At 44.2% G+C, this 16,134-nt stretch overlaps 1 protein-coding gene across 6 annotated transcripts in view; it reads left to right on the plus strand.

Moving 5' to 3' along the window:
• The window catches only part of Spx (Spliceosomal protein on the X), a 150,586-nt gene continuing 134,452 nt past the window's right edge, over positions 1–16,134 (plus strand). Inside the window, exon 1 of one of the 6 annotated variants that reach the window (XM_067782238.1) lies at positions 1–136. In XM_067782238.1, coding sequence (XP_067638339.1) covers positions 103–136 — 34 coding nt within the window. In that variant the 5' untranslated portion in view covers positions 1–102. The remainder of the gene's footprint in view (positions 137–16,134) is intronic. The other 5 variants (XM_067782241.1, XM_067782239.1, XM_067782240.1 and 2 more) reach the window with 5 other exon arrangements.

Below are 16,134 nucleotides of genomic sequence, written 5' to 3' on the forward strand. Positions count from 1 at the left end.
TATTGTTTCCCCCTTATCACGCCACCCAAGGGTTGATGTTCATGCATTAGTTAACCTTTGTTCTTGTCTAATTAATTCTGGCATCATATATATTATTGTAAAATGGCAGCAGGACCTATTGCCGAGCGAAATCAGGGTAAGACAAACAAGAAGCTCATTCTATACGATAGTATTGCACCTTAATAATTGGCCAAAAAAAGGTAATAGTGCAGTTTACGGTACCCACCCAAATGTGGGCCAAAATTTTCGAGTGAGGTATCAAAAGACGCGTATTCACGTCTAGATCAAGAATCCGAAAGCGGAAGTTAACTTTTTTTGGTAACAGTCTAGTTGAGGGGTCGACTGCTAATACGCTACTAAAAATATCGAGTGAGGTGTCAAAAGACGCGTATTAATCTCGAGAACAATAATCCGAAGGCGGAAAAGAAAAATTTTATTTCTGTCCGGAGATATTTGCAGTTGAAGTTGGCGATTTCCATGTGGTTGTTGTTGTGTCCGTACCCACAAAAAAATTTGTGCATCACCGTGGCCGTAGCCACGGTTATACCACACACCCGGGCTTGGCATGGCGTAGCCCAGGGTTATTTTTTATAATCGCGGCCGAAGGCCGCCATCGCAGAAAGGTGTTCTGCGCAAAAATTCTATGGATCCGACCCCCGGTTTCGGAGGTTCCCGCGGGTCTTTTTTCGTTGGTAGCGTATTAGCAGTCGACCCCTCAACTAGACTATTACCCTTTTTTTTACGAATATTAACGAAAAACCGAAAAAAGACCCACGGGTTCCTCCGAAAACGGGGGTGGGATCCATAGTATTTTTGCGCAGAACACCTTTCTGCGTTGGCGGCCTTCGGCCGCGCTTATAAAAAATAACCCTGGGCTACGCCATGTCAAGTCCGGGTGTGTGGTATAACCGTGGCTACCGCCACGGCGATGCACGATTTTTTTTGTGGGCATGAACACAACAACAACCACATTAAAATCGCCAACTTCAACTGCAAATATCTCCGGACAGAGATACAATTTTTCTTTTCCGCCTTCGGATTATTGTTGTCGAGATTAATACGCGTCTTTTGATACCTCACTCGAAAATCTTTGCCCAAATTTGGGTGGATACCGTAAACTGCACTATTACCCAAAAAAATCGGGGTAACGTTTTACAAGATGGTGCGCCACCTAATTTTTGGCAAAATTTTAGAATAGCACCCTCGAGTTCGGGGTAAAACTTGGTATCAAATGAAAGAAGGAGCTGTCCCGATCACAAATATATATATTTTAAAGGGCGCAAACTTATAAGTTAAAAGTTATTTGTTGTTAAAGTTTGCAAATTTAGCAAATTTCGGTAATAGTCTAGTTGAGTGGTCGACTGCTAATACGCTACCGAATCAGTATTAATAATCCGAAGGCGGAAAATAAAAATTTTAACACGTTCAAAAGATATTAACGAAAAACCGAAAAAAGACCCGCGGGTACCTCCGAAACCGGGGGTCGGATCCATAGTATTTTTGCGCAGAACACCTTTCTGCGTTGGCGGCCTTCGGCCGCGATTATAAAAAATAACCCTTGGCTACGCCATGCCAAGTCCGGGTGTGTGGTATAACCGTGGCTACCGCCACACAATGCACAATTTTTTTTGTGGGTACAAACACAACAACAACCTCATGAAAATCGCCAACTTCAACTGCAAATATCCTCGGACAGACAAAATTTTTCTTTTCCGCCTTAGGATTATTGTTCTCGAGATTAATACGCGTTTTTTGACACCTCTATCGATATTTTTGGTAGCGTATTAGCAGTCGACCCCTCAACTAGACTATTACCAAATAAAAATATTAACTCGTTCAAAAGATATTAACGAAAAACCGAAAAAAGACCCGCGGGTACCTCCGAAACCGGGGTGGGATCCATAGTATTTTTGCGCAGAACACCTTTCTGAGTTGGCAGGCTTCGGCCGCGCTTATAAAAAATAACCCTGGGCTACGCCATGCCAAGTCCGTGGCGGTAGCCACGGTGATGCTCAATTTTTTTTGTGGGTACAAACACAACAACAACCACATGAAAATCGCCAACTTCAACTGCAAATGTCTCCGGATATAGATCAAATTTTTGTTTTCCGCCATCGGATTATTGTTCTCGAGATTAATACGCGTCTTTTGACACCTCACTCGATATTTTTGGTAGCATATTAGCAGTCGACCCCTCAACTAGACTTTTACCAAATTTGACTAAAAATTATGTGGTGCACCGTCTTGTAAACGTTACCAAAATCGGTAGGGGTGATAGACGCATGATCACAAACCTGAAAACGAAAATTGGTAATTGTTTACTTTAGCTCACAACTGCTAAAATTCGTCCAAAAATTACGGGTGAGGTGTCAAAAGACGCGTTTTGATCCCAGGATCCGAAGGCGGAAATTCAAAATTTGATTTCGTTTCGGATATATTTGCAAACAAAATTGCAAATTTTCATGTGTTTGTTGTTGTTTTGATGATTTTGTAGTACCCACAAGAAAAACTGTGGGTTGTTGTTGTTGTTGTTGTTGTAGCGATTACGTTACTCCCCGAAGGCTTTGGGGAGTGTTATCGATGTGATGGTCCTTTGTCGGATACAGATCCGATACGCTCCGGTAACACAGCACCATTAAGGTGCTGGCCCGACCATCTCGGGAACGATTTATATGGCCACATTGAACCCATGAGGAGCTTGGGGTCGCCAGAGCCTCGTCTGTTAGTGAAACGGGATTCGCCGCTCGAAGGTGAGGTCGACAATTGGGTTGGAGAAGCTATATATTGCGCTACACAACCCCTTGAATCCAAAAACTGTAGGGATTCCACCCCGGGTTTCGGAGCGCTCCGGGGCCATTTTTCGGTTTTTTGAAAATAAATTAGATTAGATTAGATTAGATTATTTATTTATTACGGCCAGAAGCCTAATTCGTAAATTTGAAAATATTACAGTTTTTTATCTTATAGCTAAGGTTTTACAATATTCATATAATTTTGTTTTAAATACTGTTATTTGGTTGCAACTTTTTATATCCATAGGCAGTTCATTGTAACTTTTCAGACCCTTGTAGAAAATGTTCTGTTGATCAATTTCAGTTCTAAAAAACGGCAATTTGAAATTATGTTTGCTCCTCGTATTTATGTTGTGAGTTTGCTCAACTAATGCTATATTTTTATTTAAATACTCAGGTACATTTCCATGTTTAATATTAAATATGAATTTCATGGAGTGGAAAAAAATCTTTTGTTTCACACTTAACCAGTCTAAAGTCTTCAACATGTCAGCCGTTCGTGTATCTCTAGGTTTCTGAAGAATAAATCTCATGCATCTATTTTGAAGCTTTTGGAGCTTGTCTACTTCTTTATCCGATATTATGAATAGAATGGACGGGCAGTACACGAAGTGCGGTTCTATAACTGATTTATATAAGATTATTTTGTACTTTTTCTGAATGAATTTCGTTGTTCTCTGCATCACTCCTATTTTATTAGCAGCTTTTTTAATTGTATAATTTATATGATCTTCAAATTTGAGTTTATTATCAATTATTATTCCTAAGTATTTTATACTGTTAACTCTTTGTATGATTTCATCATTTATTTTTAGCTCGGCTATATCCTCCTCATTGATATTCCTCCTTGTTATTATCATATATTTAGTTTTATTTATGTTTAGTTTCAGTCTATTACCACACAACCATTTATACAAGTTATTTATTTCATGTTGCATTTTGGCGAGTGCAGTATTAATATTATTTTCACTTATCATAATTAATGCATCATCCGCAAAAAGTCTAATTTCACAACCTTCGATAGCATTGACTATGTCATTTATGTATATAAGAAATAATATAGGTGCCAATATTGAGCCTTGAGGTAACCCTATGGGTACCTCTAATTCATCCGACGTCACAGCATTTATAACTGTTTTCTGCTTTCTCTGCTTCAAATAGTTGCGGAACCATTTAAGTTCAATATCAGTTATGCCAATCCGCTGCATTTTTTTTATTAATATCTCTCTATCCACCGTTTCAAAAGCTCTTTTGAGGTCAAGGAAAACTGAAACCACTACTTTTTTGTTGTTTAGCTCTTCTTTCCAATCAGATATCACCAAGTTCAGCGCTGTCTCACAGGAGTGTTTTTTCCTAAATCCTGACTGTTGGTAGACTAATATATTATTTACTTCAAGATGATTCACCAACTGATTCTTAACAACGACTTCGAGAATTTTAGCATCACTTGGCAGGGTATTTATGGGTCTAAGTTCTTCAGGTTGCATTGTCTTTTTAACTTTTTCCACAGGTATTATTGTTGACGTTTTCCACATTTCAGGTACTACACCATCTTCTAAGCTGTTATTAATTATTTGAGCATAGAAATATCCGGTATACGATATACAATCTTTTAGTACACCTTCGGATAGCAGTTTTCTTCCACCTATTTTATATTTAAAGTCTGTTAAGATATTAATAACATCATCGGTGGTAATTTCAGCAAACTTTAATTTTGAATGGACTTGTGTATCCTCTAGTGCTACTTGACAGGTTTCGATGTTATTATTAATTTCAATCACACTGTTTACAAAAAATCTATTTAGACCATTCGCCAGATCGGTTTCGTTTTCAACCAGTATGCCATCCAGTATCACCTTTTTTATCCCTTCGTTATCTTTAGTTTGGTTAACCGTTTGTTTGAGATATTTCCACATTTCTTTAGCATTATATTCATTCAAAATGATTTTATTCTCCATATACTTTATTTTTTTCAATTTGACTAATTTTTTGTAAGACCTATTTATATTTTTATATTCATCCCACTCTCCAGTTTGTAACGCACGCGTGTACATATTGTATTTATATTTATTCATTTGTGCCAATTCTCTATCATACCATTTATTCATTAACTTAATATGCACTTCTTTCTCGTAGGTTAAACTTTCCATAGCCTGAATCATTATATTATTAATTAATTCGACTTTTACATCAATTGATAAGTTTATAGTAAAGTTGAAGTTAAATGATCTAAGGACGCTTATTAAAATATCACTATTATATTTGTCCCATGCTATGATTTTTTTGGTCAGTCTCATCTTGTATACTTTGGACGTTTTAATATTAAATTTTATAGTTTCATGATCAGATATTTTGTATTCCTGCAAATTATTACAGAGAATTTCATACGAGTTTGAAAATAATAGATCAATTTTCGATTCACTTGTATCTGTGATTCGCGTATTAAATTCTATTTTTTGGCTCATCCCCATCACAGCAAATATCTCATTTAATTTAGTACTATATGTCGAAATGCAGTTCATGTTAATATTAAAATCACCGACTACTATATTATGGTTACTTTTTTCATATTTATCAATTAGAATTTCATTTAGGTATTCAACAAAAGCTGCATCACTAGTGCTCGGCGAGTGGTACAGAACTCCAATCTGCCACTTTTTATCAACCTTCTTCAGTTTTATTACAATGCACCAAACGTTTTCATTTATGTTATCATTATAGATTACTTTAACATCAATTGTACTATGTACATAAACTAACACACCTCCTGTGTGCCTACTGTGGGAATCACATCTTATCATTTTATAGGTTGCTATTTTTAATTCATTGTCTATAATATCTTTGGTTGTACAAGTTTCAGAGCACAGTATGATGCCTGGTCTATGAACTTCCGCCAACACTTCCAACTCTGATTTGTTAGCTACTAGGCTATTTATGTTTAAATAGATGCATTTAAAGTCATTGTTGATGTCCTTTGTGGATCGTTTTTGGTACTTTGATACTCTACGTTGCATAACATTAGTATGTTCCAGGTGAGCCAGTGGCCTGATTGTTAGTTGCTAGTATCCTAGCCTTTGTTTTTTTACATTTAAGTGTTTTAAGTAGACAGGGCAATGTCTGCTAATTTGGTAATTGTCCAGCTTAGGGGCCTCACCCTAAAATTCGCTTTTTTTGAGTGAGGTATCAAAAGACGCGTATTCACAAGCGAAAGTTAACTTTTTTTACCCGTTCAAAAGATATTAACGAAAAACCGAAAAAAGACCCACGGGTACTTCCGTAACCGGGGGGTGCGATCCATAGTATTTTTGCGCAGAACATCTTTCTGCGCTGGCGGCCTTCGGCCGCGCTTATAAAAAATAACCCTGGGCTACGCCATGCCAAGTCCACGTACCAGCTCCGAGGCAGTCGGTTCTATGTACCGGAGCGACTCGGGAGTTTTCCCGACCAAGGACTGTCATTTCAGTGTGACCCCATTTAATTTGTTTCGTCCCTCCCACAAATTGTCATCCTCCCAGCAGCTCCTTGCAGCAGGACTGCTACATAATCTCTTACTCCGGGAAGGTATCGAACCCAATCCGGGTCCGTCTCCTGACCCCGGTCATGAGAAATGGTTTTGCTGCATTTGCCAGAAAATAATCTTTTTAGGACGGTCATACTCTGTTCAGTGTGTCTCGTGCAAGGGATGGTTGCATCGGACAGGTTTTTCTGGGCTTGATCCCAAAACCCGACGTCCACGTAACTTTTATAAATCTTTTGTGGCTCCTTGCTGCTCACGCCCAAGGGCGTCCCGTAGTCTACGCCTAAGCGTATCCCCACTACCTTCCAGCAGCTTCGCTGCTCAGCAAGCCACAACAAGTACCCGCTGCTGCTCGCGCCCCACGGCGCCAACAACTCAAACAGCTGATACCACTCATAACTGCTACCTTCGTAGTAGAGCTGGTAGCAATGCTGAGCATCAGCCCCTGCCCCCGTCTTCTTCTCCCCCCTCTTTTCTGGCAGCAATCGTGCAGGTCAGGGAAACAGACTCTTAGTCCCTGCCTCCGTTTGCACCGTCTGCCAGCACAGAATATATAGGTTTGCGACATCCGCTCAATGCAGCTCCTGCCTTGGGTGGTGCCACTTTCCTAGATGTTCTGGTCTCCGCGACGGCAACCCCCCGACGGGTTTCATCGCGCCATGTTGCCAGGTCGCAAACCCAAATCATCCGGGTACCCCAATGCTTGCCCAAGGGCGCCCAGTCCCAAGGCCACAACAGCAATTGCGTCCTGGCCTTCCACAACCTAGGCGTAGTCACCCCTCACTTACCCCTAGAGTGGCGGCGTCACCCCTCATGCACTTCAGAATTCTGCAGTTCAACTGTAGTGGACTAACTGGGAAGATTACGGAGATAGTCGATTTCATGAAGCGGCACAACATCCGCATTGCTGCGATTCAAGAGACTAAACTCACGGCAAGATCTGCATTGCAGACCTGCTCTGGTTATAATGTCCACAGGAAAGACCGCGAGAGCGGAAATGGAGGCGGCCTCGCGTTTATTATACACCACTCTGTGCAATATCATATATTTGATCCTGGCATCGACCGCAGTGACAATGTCTTAGAACGTCAAGGCCTATCTGTCCGGTCAGGCGATGCAAATCTAGAAATCATCAACATCTACATCCCTCCTGTCACCTGTTGCCCCAGTGGATACCGCCCTAATATCGAGGCCTTACTCACTGGCAACAATCGCATTATCTTAGGCGATTTCAATGCCCATCACGACCTATGGCATTCAAACTTGCGGGCGGACAGTAGGGGTGAGATGTTGGCGGATCAAATAGACGAAACGACGTTCTGCACAATAAACGGAGACGCCCCCACACGTATGGTAGGAAGCTGTCATAGCTCGCCAGATATCTCAATCGTGAGCGCAGAACTCGTAAACTGCGTCAACTGGCAGCCGATGGTAACATTGGCATCCGACCACCTGCCCATACTTATTTCGTTCGAGCGTACCGCCGACTTCATCGTCACCGAAAAACGCACTTTCATAAACTTCAAAAAAGGAAAGTGGGAAGAATATAAATCTGCAACAGACAGCAGCTTTGCTGCCCTCCCTATCCCGACTGATGCCCGCCAAGGGGAGCGTGCCTTCCGTAAGGTCATTGAATCCGCCACGGCACATTTCATTCCCGCCGGGAGAATTCCCGAAATCCGGCCCCACTTCCCGGCGGAGGCCGCTAGCTTAGCGAGGGAACGCGACCTTATAAGACAGCTTGATCCAGGCGACCCCCAAATAAGGGATATAAACCAACGCATCAGATTGCTTGTGGACGAAAACAAGCGGGCGAAATGGGAAGAGCACCTAAGAGGTTTTAACCTCTCTACCGGTGTAGGTAAACTTTGGTCCACCGTAAAGTCCCTATCGAATCCGACTAAGCACAAAGACAAAGTTTCCATCGCCTTTGGCGATAAGGTGCTGTCGGATGCGAAAAAATGCGCGAGCGCTTTCTGCCGACAATATATAATGCATCCTACGGTCGACAAAGATAGACGGAGAGCCAATAGACACGCACATAAACACAAACTTAGCGCGTCACCAATTACCATCACCGCTAGAGAGGTTGAGGACGCCATTGGTCGCGCTAAACCATCCAAAGCAGTGGGCCCAGACGGCATAGCCATGCCGATGCTTAAAAACCTAGGGAAAGAGGGTTTCAAATATTTAGCGCATGTCTTCAACCTGTCTCTTTCCACCTTTGTCATACCCGAGAAATGGAAAATGGCCAAGGTGGTCCCGCTACTAAAGCCTGGGAAACCAGCTAACGTAGGTGAGTCATATCGTCCGATATCTCTCCTATCGCCAGTGGCAAAGACGCTTGAAGCCATTTTGCTCCCTTATTTCCAAGCACATTTGCAGCTAGCCCCTCATCAGCATGGCTTCAGAAAACTCCATAGCACTACCTCCGCGCTAAATGTCATTAGCACCCAGATAAATTGCGGTTTGAATCAATATCCCCACCATAGAACAGTACTCGTAGCGTTAGACCTATCAAAAGCTTTTGATACGGTCAACCATGGCTCGTTACTGCAGACCTGGAAGGGTCCACCCTTCCCCCATGTCTTAAAAGGTGGACCGCAAATTATCTGGGTGATACGGTCAACCATGGCTCGTTACTGCAAGACCTGGAAGGGTCCACCCTTCCCCCATGTCTTAAAAGGTGGACCGCAAATTATCTGGGTGGTCGGCAGGCATCAGTGCAATTCAGAAACGAAACATCAAAACAAAGGAGAATTAAACAAGGGGTGCCACAGGGTGGTGTCCTATCCCCGCTTTTGTTTAATTTCTACATATCTAAGCTACCTTCACCACCGGAAGGAGTCACAATCGTTTCCTACGCCGATGACTGCACAATAATGGCCACAGGCCCAGGCTCAAAGATCGATGAGCTATGCAATAAAATAAACGGCTATCTCCCTGATCTCTCCACTTTTTTCGCCTCGCGAAACCTGGCATTGTCACCGACTAAATCTTCCGCGACCTTATTTACAACATGGACGCCCCAAATGTCGACCATATTGAACATCCACGTCGATGGCACTACGCTACCGACTGTCCTACACCCCAAAATCTTGGGTGTGACGTTTGATCAGGATCTACATTTTGGTGCGCACGCAACCGCAATTGTTCCAAGAATTCAGAGCCGTAATAAAATCCTCAAATCCCTTGCTGGCAGTACCTGGGGTAAAGATAAAGAAACGCTCTTGACCACATACAAAGCAATTAGCCAGCCGATTACGTGCTACGCGTCACCCATATGGTCGCCAAGCCTAAAAACCACCCACTGGAAGAAACTACAGGCCTGCCAAAATACTGCTCTCAGAATCGCCACGGGCTGTCTTCTTATGTCCCCAGAACACCATCTGCATAATGAGGCGAGAATACTCCCCATCAGGGAGAGAAATGAGATGCTGACCAAACAGTTTCTGTTGAATACCCAGAAACCTGGGCATCCCAACAGACATCTGATTGACGAACCAGCACCGCCTAGGGGCCTAAGGAGTCATCTCCGTAAGCATTTTGAGGAAATACGGCACCTGAGAACCCAGCCGTATGAAGCGGAAAAACACAAGCAGGTCCTTGGTGAACTCCATAGACAGGCGTCGGACCTTTATGTCGGGAATTACCCGGTGAATCCAGTACTTGAAGAAAAATATCCAGAACTCGCAGAAGAGGAACGCATACTCCCCAGGGAAACGCGTGTCACTCTTGCTCAACTTCGTTCTGGATACTGTAACAGGTTAAACTCTTACCTATCCAGAATCAACCCCGACATACAAAATGTATGCCCTGCTTGCAATGTGTCCCCACATGACACCAACCATCTCTTTAATTGTAATGTGGAACCAACGCCTCTAACACCCCTTTCCTTATGGTCCACCCCTGTTGAAACGGCAAGTTTCCTTGGACTCCCGTTAGAGGATATTGATGACAATTTGTGATCGGTCGCGGCTATTAGGTGGGGCGAGCATTGCTACAACAACAACAACAGATATTTGAACCTTTAAAGCTGATCTACAAACGGCAAAACCAATTCCCAGGTACAGGGAATAAACACGTAGCCATAAAGCATACAAAAATAAACGCGCAAGGTCAACAAGAGCACACCAAAAGCAAAAAGACGAAGATCACTGACTTCAACCTGCCACAACCTCCCGCACCAGTCACAAAGGCATAAAAACAGGTACATACAAAGCAATCCTAATGCAGGTATAACCACACAGGAACGTTACACAAAACAACCCCATTTGGTAGCATCTACGCCAATACCTGAATGTAATATAAATACTGCACAACTGATAACAAATCAGAACGATCAACGACACTTAAGATGGCAGCACAACAATCACCAACTATTCACCCTGTCGGAAAATCAACAACACAAAGCAGTTTAGTTATAACCGTACCAAGAACGGAGTTTTTTTGACATTTGGGAGTTTTGTTTTACTTAAGTATGATTTAAGCGAAGCAGCCGAGTATTCGATAAAAAGTTTAAGCTTACAAATATCGGCATATTCGTCGAAACTGGATCAAAAGTGGAACACTTCTGGAAGACATAAGGAGCGATTTTTGAATAAAAACTAGGAGTGGCTTTCGGCTCCAGACTTCACATTTACAATAACGGTGGATTCAAAGTTGCCATCAGACCAACCAACCACTTCTTCAGGTAACCCCGGCCCCGGAAGACGAAAGAAGAACTTTGTTAGCTGCAGTGCAAAAACCAAACGGCGTGGAGTGGATGACCTCTTGCGATCTAGATGTCCTGGTGAGTTACTTTATGCGGCAGAAGTATCAACGCGTATGTCCGGCAACAGAAATGTCACTAACATTATAAAAAAATCACAGGAAACCACTCAAATATCCGGCAAAAAGATAACATGTGAGCCAGATGCAAGATGCTTGAGCAATGTAGAAGCTTTAGCATACTACGTATATAGCAAGTCGACGACTCATGGGTACAAAACGACTCGGAGGTGGAGCATCAAGGCAGGCCATAAGGTTTATCCATCATTTTATAGTCTGTTACGTGCGGTGTTTTTGCCAGGCGGGCGCATGCTCTCCCGATTGCCTCACCATCATGTTGTATGCCCCAGTCGTCGCGCAGCTATGCTTGCTTTTAGCACGAGCTAGCTCGCCGGACTACGGGGTGGTTCTTGCGACTCTGAGTCATACCAACCGCACCATACAAGAAAAAAAAATACATACCTGATACTCTCCATGTTCACTCTAGGGATACCACACTGCCCGGGAAAACCATGCATGCGTGCATATATATATACTTGGGATATGTATGGTGTGGGATCTATGGCAATGCTAGCCGCTGGTGCGACCGACACCTATTTCCCACGCCCTCCACCTTATACATATGCACTCATGCACTTGGGTGCCTTACCATCGGGCACTACCTCTATTTCGCCGGAATCTTACGCTCTACAATATAAATTTAATTTGAGGTCTAATTCAGTGACCGATATTGACTATATTCTATGAGCTACTCGGCTTACATAAATATTCGACCGGTTCAACCGGGTTTAGCTTAGGTGTACATAAATGCTTAACATATCAACTACTTTGACCTAGGAGTATATAAACGTTTGATTCCTAGCTCCTATACTTATTCTCGAGTGTCTATCAACAATATTTGATTCAATTCAATTTTTATTCATGGTTACATGGGTTATCCACAAACTAACAAACGTATATATGTGATACCAACATTTGGCGTTATCGGGATCCTCTGCTGAGTGCAGTCACTGCTATACAAACGCAATGTCAGGAATACATGCTAACGTCGGTTCGCCCTCCCAAAGAAAAGAAAACAACGCAAACGAAACCCGAACGGGTTAGGTTCCTCTAGGAGAACATCCGACAAATAGATCAAATTCCCACCCAGCCCTACAAGACGTCTTGTATCAGGGAATACTCTCAGGGTAATTGGAGAACCCCGCGGTGGCGAATTATTACTCTCTCCTCGGACCGCTCCCTATAATTCTTATTCGAACTTTAATTTTGGATGGGTATTTCGAGGGACGAACCTACGTTATTCGCGGTGCTACCGAACACTCCCCGATATTCACCACCAAATATATGGCTGTGTACAAAAACGTATATGTGCTACTACCCGTTACTAAATATATGCTTAAACTAGAAAAACATGTAAACCGCCCGACCAGAGTGCTGCTTCATTAGTTGGATGTAGTCCTGTATCGATATTGCGCTCAGATGAATGCTACTGAGGCTTCCTTAAGCGCTCCTTGGAAGTGGTTATGCTGCTTTTGGGTATGTCCCTAGATGCCCGGTGGTGTTACGCTCTTATATCGGTCGCGGATAGGCGACCATTTGCCTCCCGCCTTTTCGCGCCAGCCGATCAATGTACTCGTAGGTGCCGTGGTTGATTTACCAACCGCGTGGCCCCGATCGTCCAGGCGACACGGCAGCTGTTTCGCCCGTCTGGACCAGACTGCAGCTATGGGGACGAGATATTAATTCACTACCCCCGTATTAGTTACACTACCTTACCTCTTTCCGACGCCGCTGACGAATGTCGCACACTTTACAAAAATGTAGGTGTTGATGCAGGATGGCCAAAAAATTGCCGTGCCGACACGTATAGGCCGTGCTGAAGACGGTGGATTCTGCCCCCAAACAATTTCCAAACTCAGTGGCCAGTCGGTCGATGTGATACGCTTATTTTGCGATCACTGGATAGCTTCCAAACCGTAAGTAGTGACCCGATAAATTTGTGTGAAGAACTTTTCCTGTTTTTTTCTTTATTTGGCGCGTGTTGCATCGATAAGCGTGCAACTGACGTTTTCATTTGCTGACATGGCACGGACATGAGGTTGCCAGACTTTAGGTCCAGATCCGTCGCACAGGGTGACCGCAACAGGGCGAGCGCTGCTGCCACTTCTGCTTGGCTAAGCGTTCGAAAGGCTGGTGGCCTTATCTTCATTCTCTTATCACCGTATGTCTTTGGCGTGGTAAACCCCTACCTGACTTGCTACGTCGCCCAGTTAATATAATGCGTTCCCCCTGACTGCTAGTACCGTTGATCGAAGATACTTTGGAGCCAGCTTAGAGTTAAATCCATCCGCCGCGTTGCTGAGCTTGAAGTTCCTCCGATACACGATGTCTCCCTCTCGATATTTAACTGGCCTAGCCCGGATGTTGTACGTCTGTTGTCCTTTTCTGTATGCCTCCTCCAAATTGTGGATCAGTCTCTCACGCATGAGCCATGAACGATCATCTCTGTGCAGGACCTCCACGTCGCTCTCCCTCAATGCTCCCAATCGCCGAAGAATTTCGTAGGTGCAGCCATGTTGGACCATTGTCTGGCCAAAAACCGCCTTGTATGGCTCGATACCGATGGCCTCGTTTACGGCGCTTCGTAATGCGAAGGCTGCATGGGAAACGTGCTGGTCCCATCGGGACTGACTGCCCCCCGCAATGTATGACCTTAACATGGCCAGTAACGAGCGGTTAACTCTTTCGGACGCATTCGACTGTGGTGCATATGCGGCCGTCTTGACATGGTTTACACCGTAGGAACCCTGCGAACGAATCGGCAATAAATTGCCCCCCCATTATCGGAATGCAGGGGCTCAGGCATTCCGAACACATGAAATACCTCTTCTTCTAAATATTTGATCACCTCCGACGCCGTGGCCTGTCGCATTGGCTTAAGAAATATAAACTTTGTCAAATGATCGAGTACTACGAACACCACCGTGTTTCCAGTCTGAGAGCGTGGATATGGTCCACAAAAGTCCACGTAAAGCCGTTGGAAGGGTCTTTCGGACTGGAATCGATTTACCATAGGTGGTCTTTGAGATAGATTCGGGGCTTTCGAGCACTTGCAGACCTCACAGCGCGCTACGAAGTTACGGACTGTCCCCACCATGCCAGGCCAGTAATATTTGGAGCGTAGCCTATGCAACGTTTTTGCTATACCACCGTGACCGGCCGACCGATCGTCGTGTGCCTTTTCGATGAGTCCTAACGTAAGTCCCTCCGGTATCCATATCCTCCATGCAGACTCCTCTAGCTCTTCTGCGCACCTCGGGCGGATTCTCTTATACACTACGCCGTCCACCATCCGTAAATCGGGTAGTCGTTCAGCATTCTGCTCCACGTGCCGTTTCAGCGCTTCAAACGTTTCGCTTGAAAAATCTGGTGACGCGAAATTGATCTCCATTGTGCGGTCCGGCTCGTCAATCTGCGCCATGTGCATTCGGCTTAAGGTATCGGGAACGACATTCTGCGCCCCTTCCTATGCTCCACCTCAAAATTGAATGCTTGAAGTTTCAAACTCCATCTAGCCAAACGTCCTGAAAGGTCTTTCTGAGCCACTTTAGACTCATGTGATCTGTGATGATGGTAAATGGTAATCCTTCTACATACGCGCGAAACTTTTTCATGCTCACTACTGCGGCAAGGCATTCCAATTCCGTAATAATATAGTTTCGCTGAGCCGAATTTAATTTTTGCGACATGAATGCAATGGGTCGCTCGTTTCCTTCGTTGTCCCGCTGGAATAGGACGCTCCCGATACCCTGAGTCGACGCATAACACTGTATATAGAAGTGCTTAGAAAAATCTGGGTTCACTGGCACGTCTGTGGATGTGAGGGCTTCTTTGAGCTTGTCGAACGCTGCCGTTGCTTCTTCCGTCATGACGAACGTCTTCGATTTACGTAGGCACTCAGCCATGGGTGCCGCAATTTTAGAAAAGTTTGGTATAAAGCGCCTATACCACCCGCACATGCCCAGAAATCTCCGAAGCTGCTTTATGGTTACTGGTACTGGGAACTCGACTATGGACCGAACTTTTTCGGGGTCGGTCTTCAGCTCACCTTGTCCAACAACAAACCCTAGATATTTTAATTCTTTCTGGCAAAACTTTGACTTCTTTAGATTTATGGTTAAGCCAGCGTTCGCGAGACACTGCCACTTCCGCCAGGTGAACTATGTGGGACTGAACATCCGGAGAGCAAACCAACAGGCCGTCGATATACACGAAAACATTTTCCTTAAGGCGCGCTGGTATAACTTTGTCCATTAGTCTACATAGCCGCTGCGGTGCATTGCACAAGCCGAATGGTATCACCTTAAATTGATAAAGCGGCCGCCGTGGTACCGTGAACGCGGTCTTTTCTCTTGAGGATTGTTCTAGTGGAATCTGCCAAAAGGCGTCCTTGAGATCAATCCCCGATATAAAATGCGTTTCTCGCAGCCGTGCTAGAATCCCTTCCACATGTGGAGTTGGGTAGGCGTCTTTCTTGGTGCGTTCATTAAGCTTCCTCATATCGACGCACAGACGCTTTTTCCCGGGCTTTTCCACTAGGACAATCGGCGAGCTCCAAGCACTGTTACTCTCTTAAATTACATCTAGTTCCAGCATACGGTCGATTTCTTCGTATGCGTACTTTTCTTTAACTGGCGACATGGGGTAGTGGCGTTGTTTAATCGGTATCGTTTCATCTGACACTTCGATCGTGTGCTCAATGAGATGCGTTCTCCCGAGTCCTAATTCAGCGAACGATGGGAAAAGCTTTTTGATGCGCTCCAATTCTCGACATTGATCGACTGACAACTCAAGTTGGCCCTGGGTATCCAGTTCTGAGATCACCATCGGTGCCACTCCGAAGGCGTCCCAGAAGTCGATACCCAGATACAGTTCTTGTTTCAGGCTTGGGACCAAATAGAGCGTAATTGCCTTAGTTTTGCCCCTCCACGTTACGGTCACGTCAATCTTGCCCACGACTGCTTGTGCTTTCCCATCCGCTGTTTTCAATCGCTC

Source organism: Eurosta solidaginis, chromosome 4 (genome assembly GCF_040869045.1).
Source record: "Eurosta solidaginis isolate ZX-2024a chromosome 4, ASM4086904v1, whole genome shotgun sequence".
Taxonomy (NCBI): domain Eukaryota; kingdom Metazoa; phylum Arthropoda; class Insecta; order Diptera; family Tephritidae; genus Eurosta; species Eurosta solidaginis.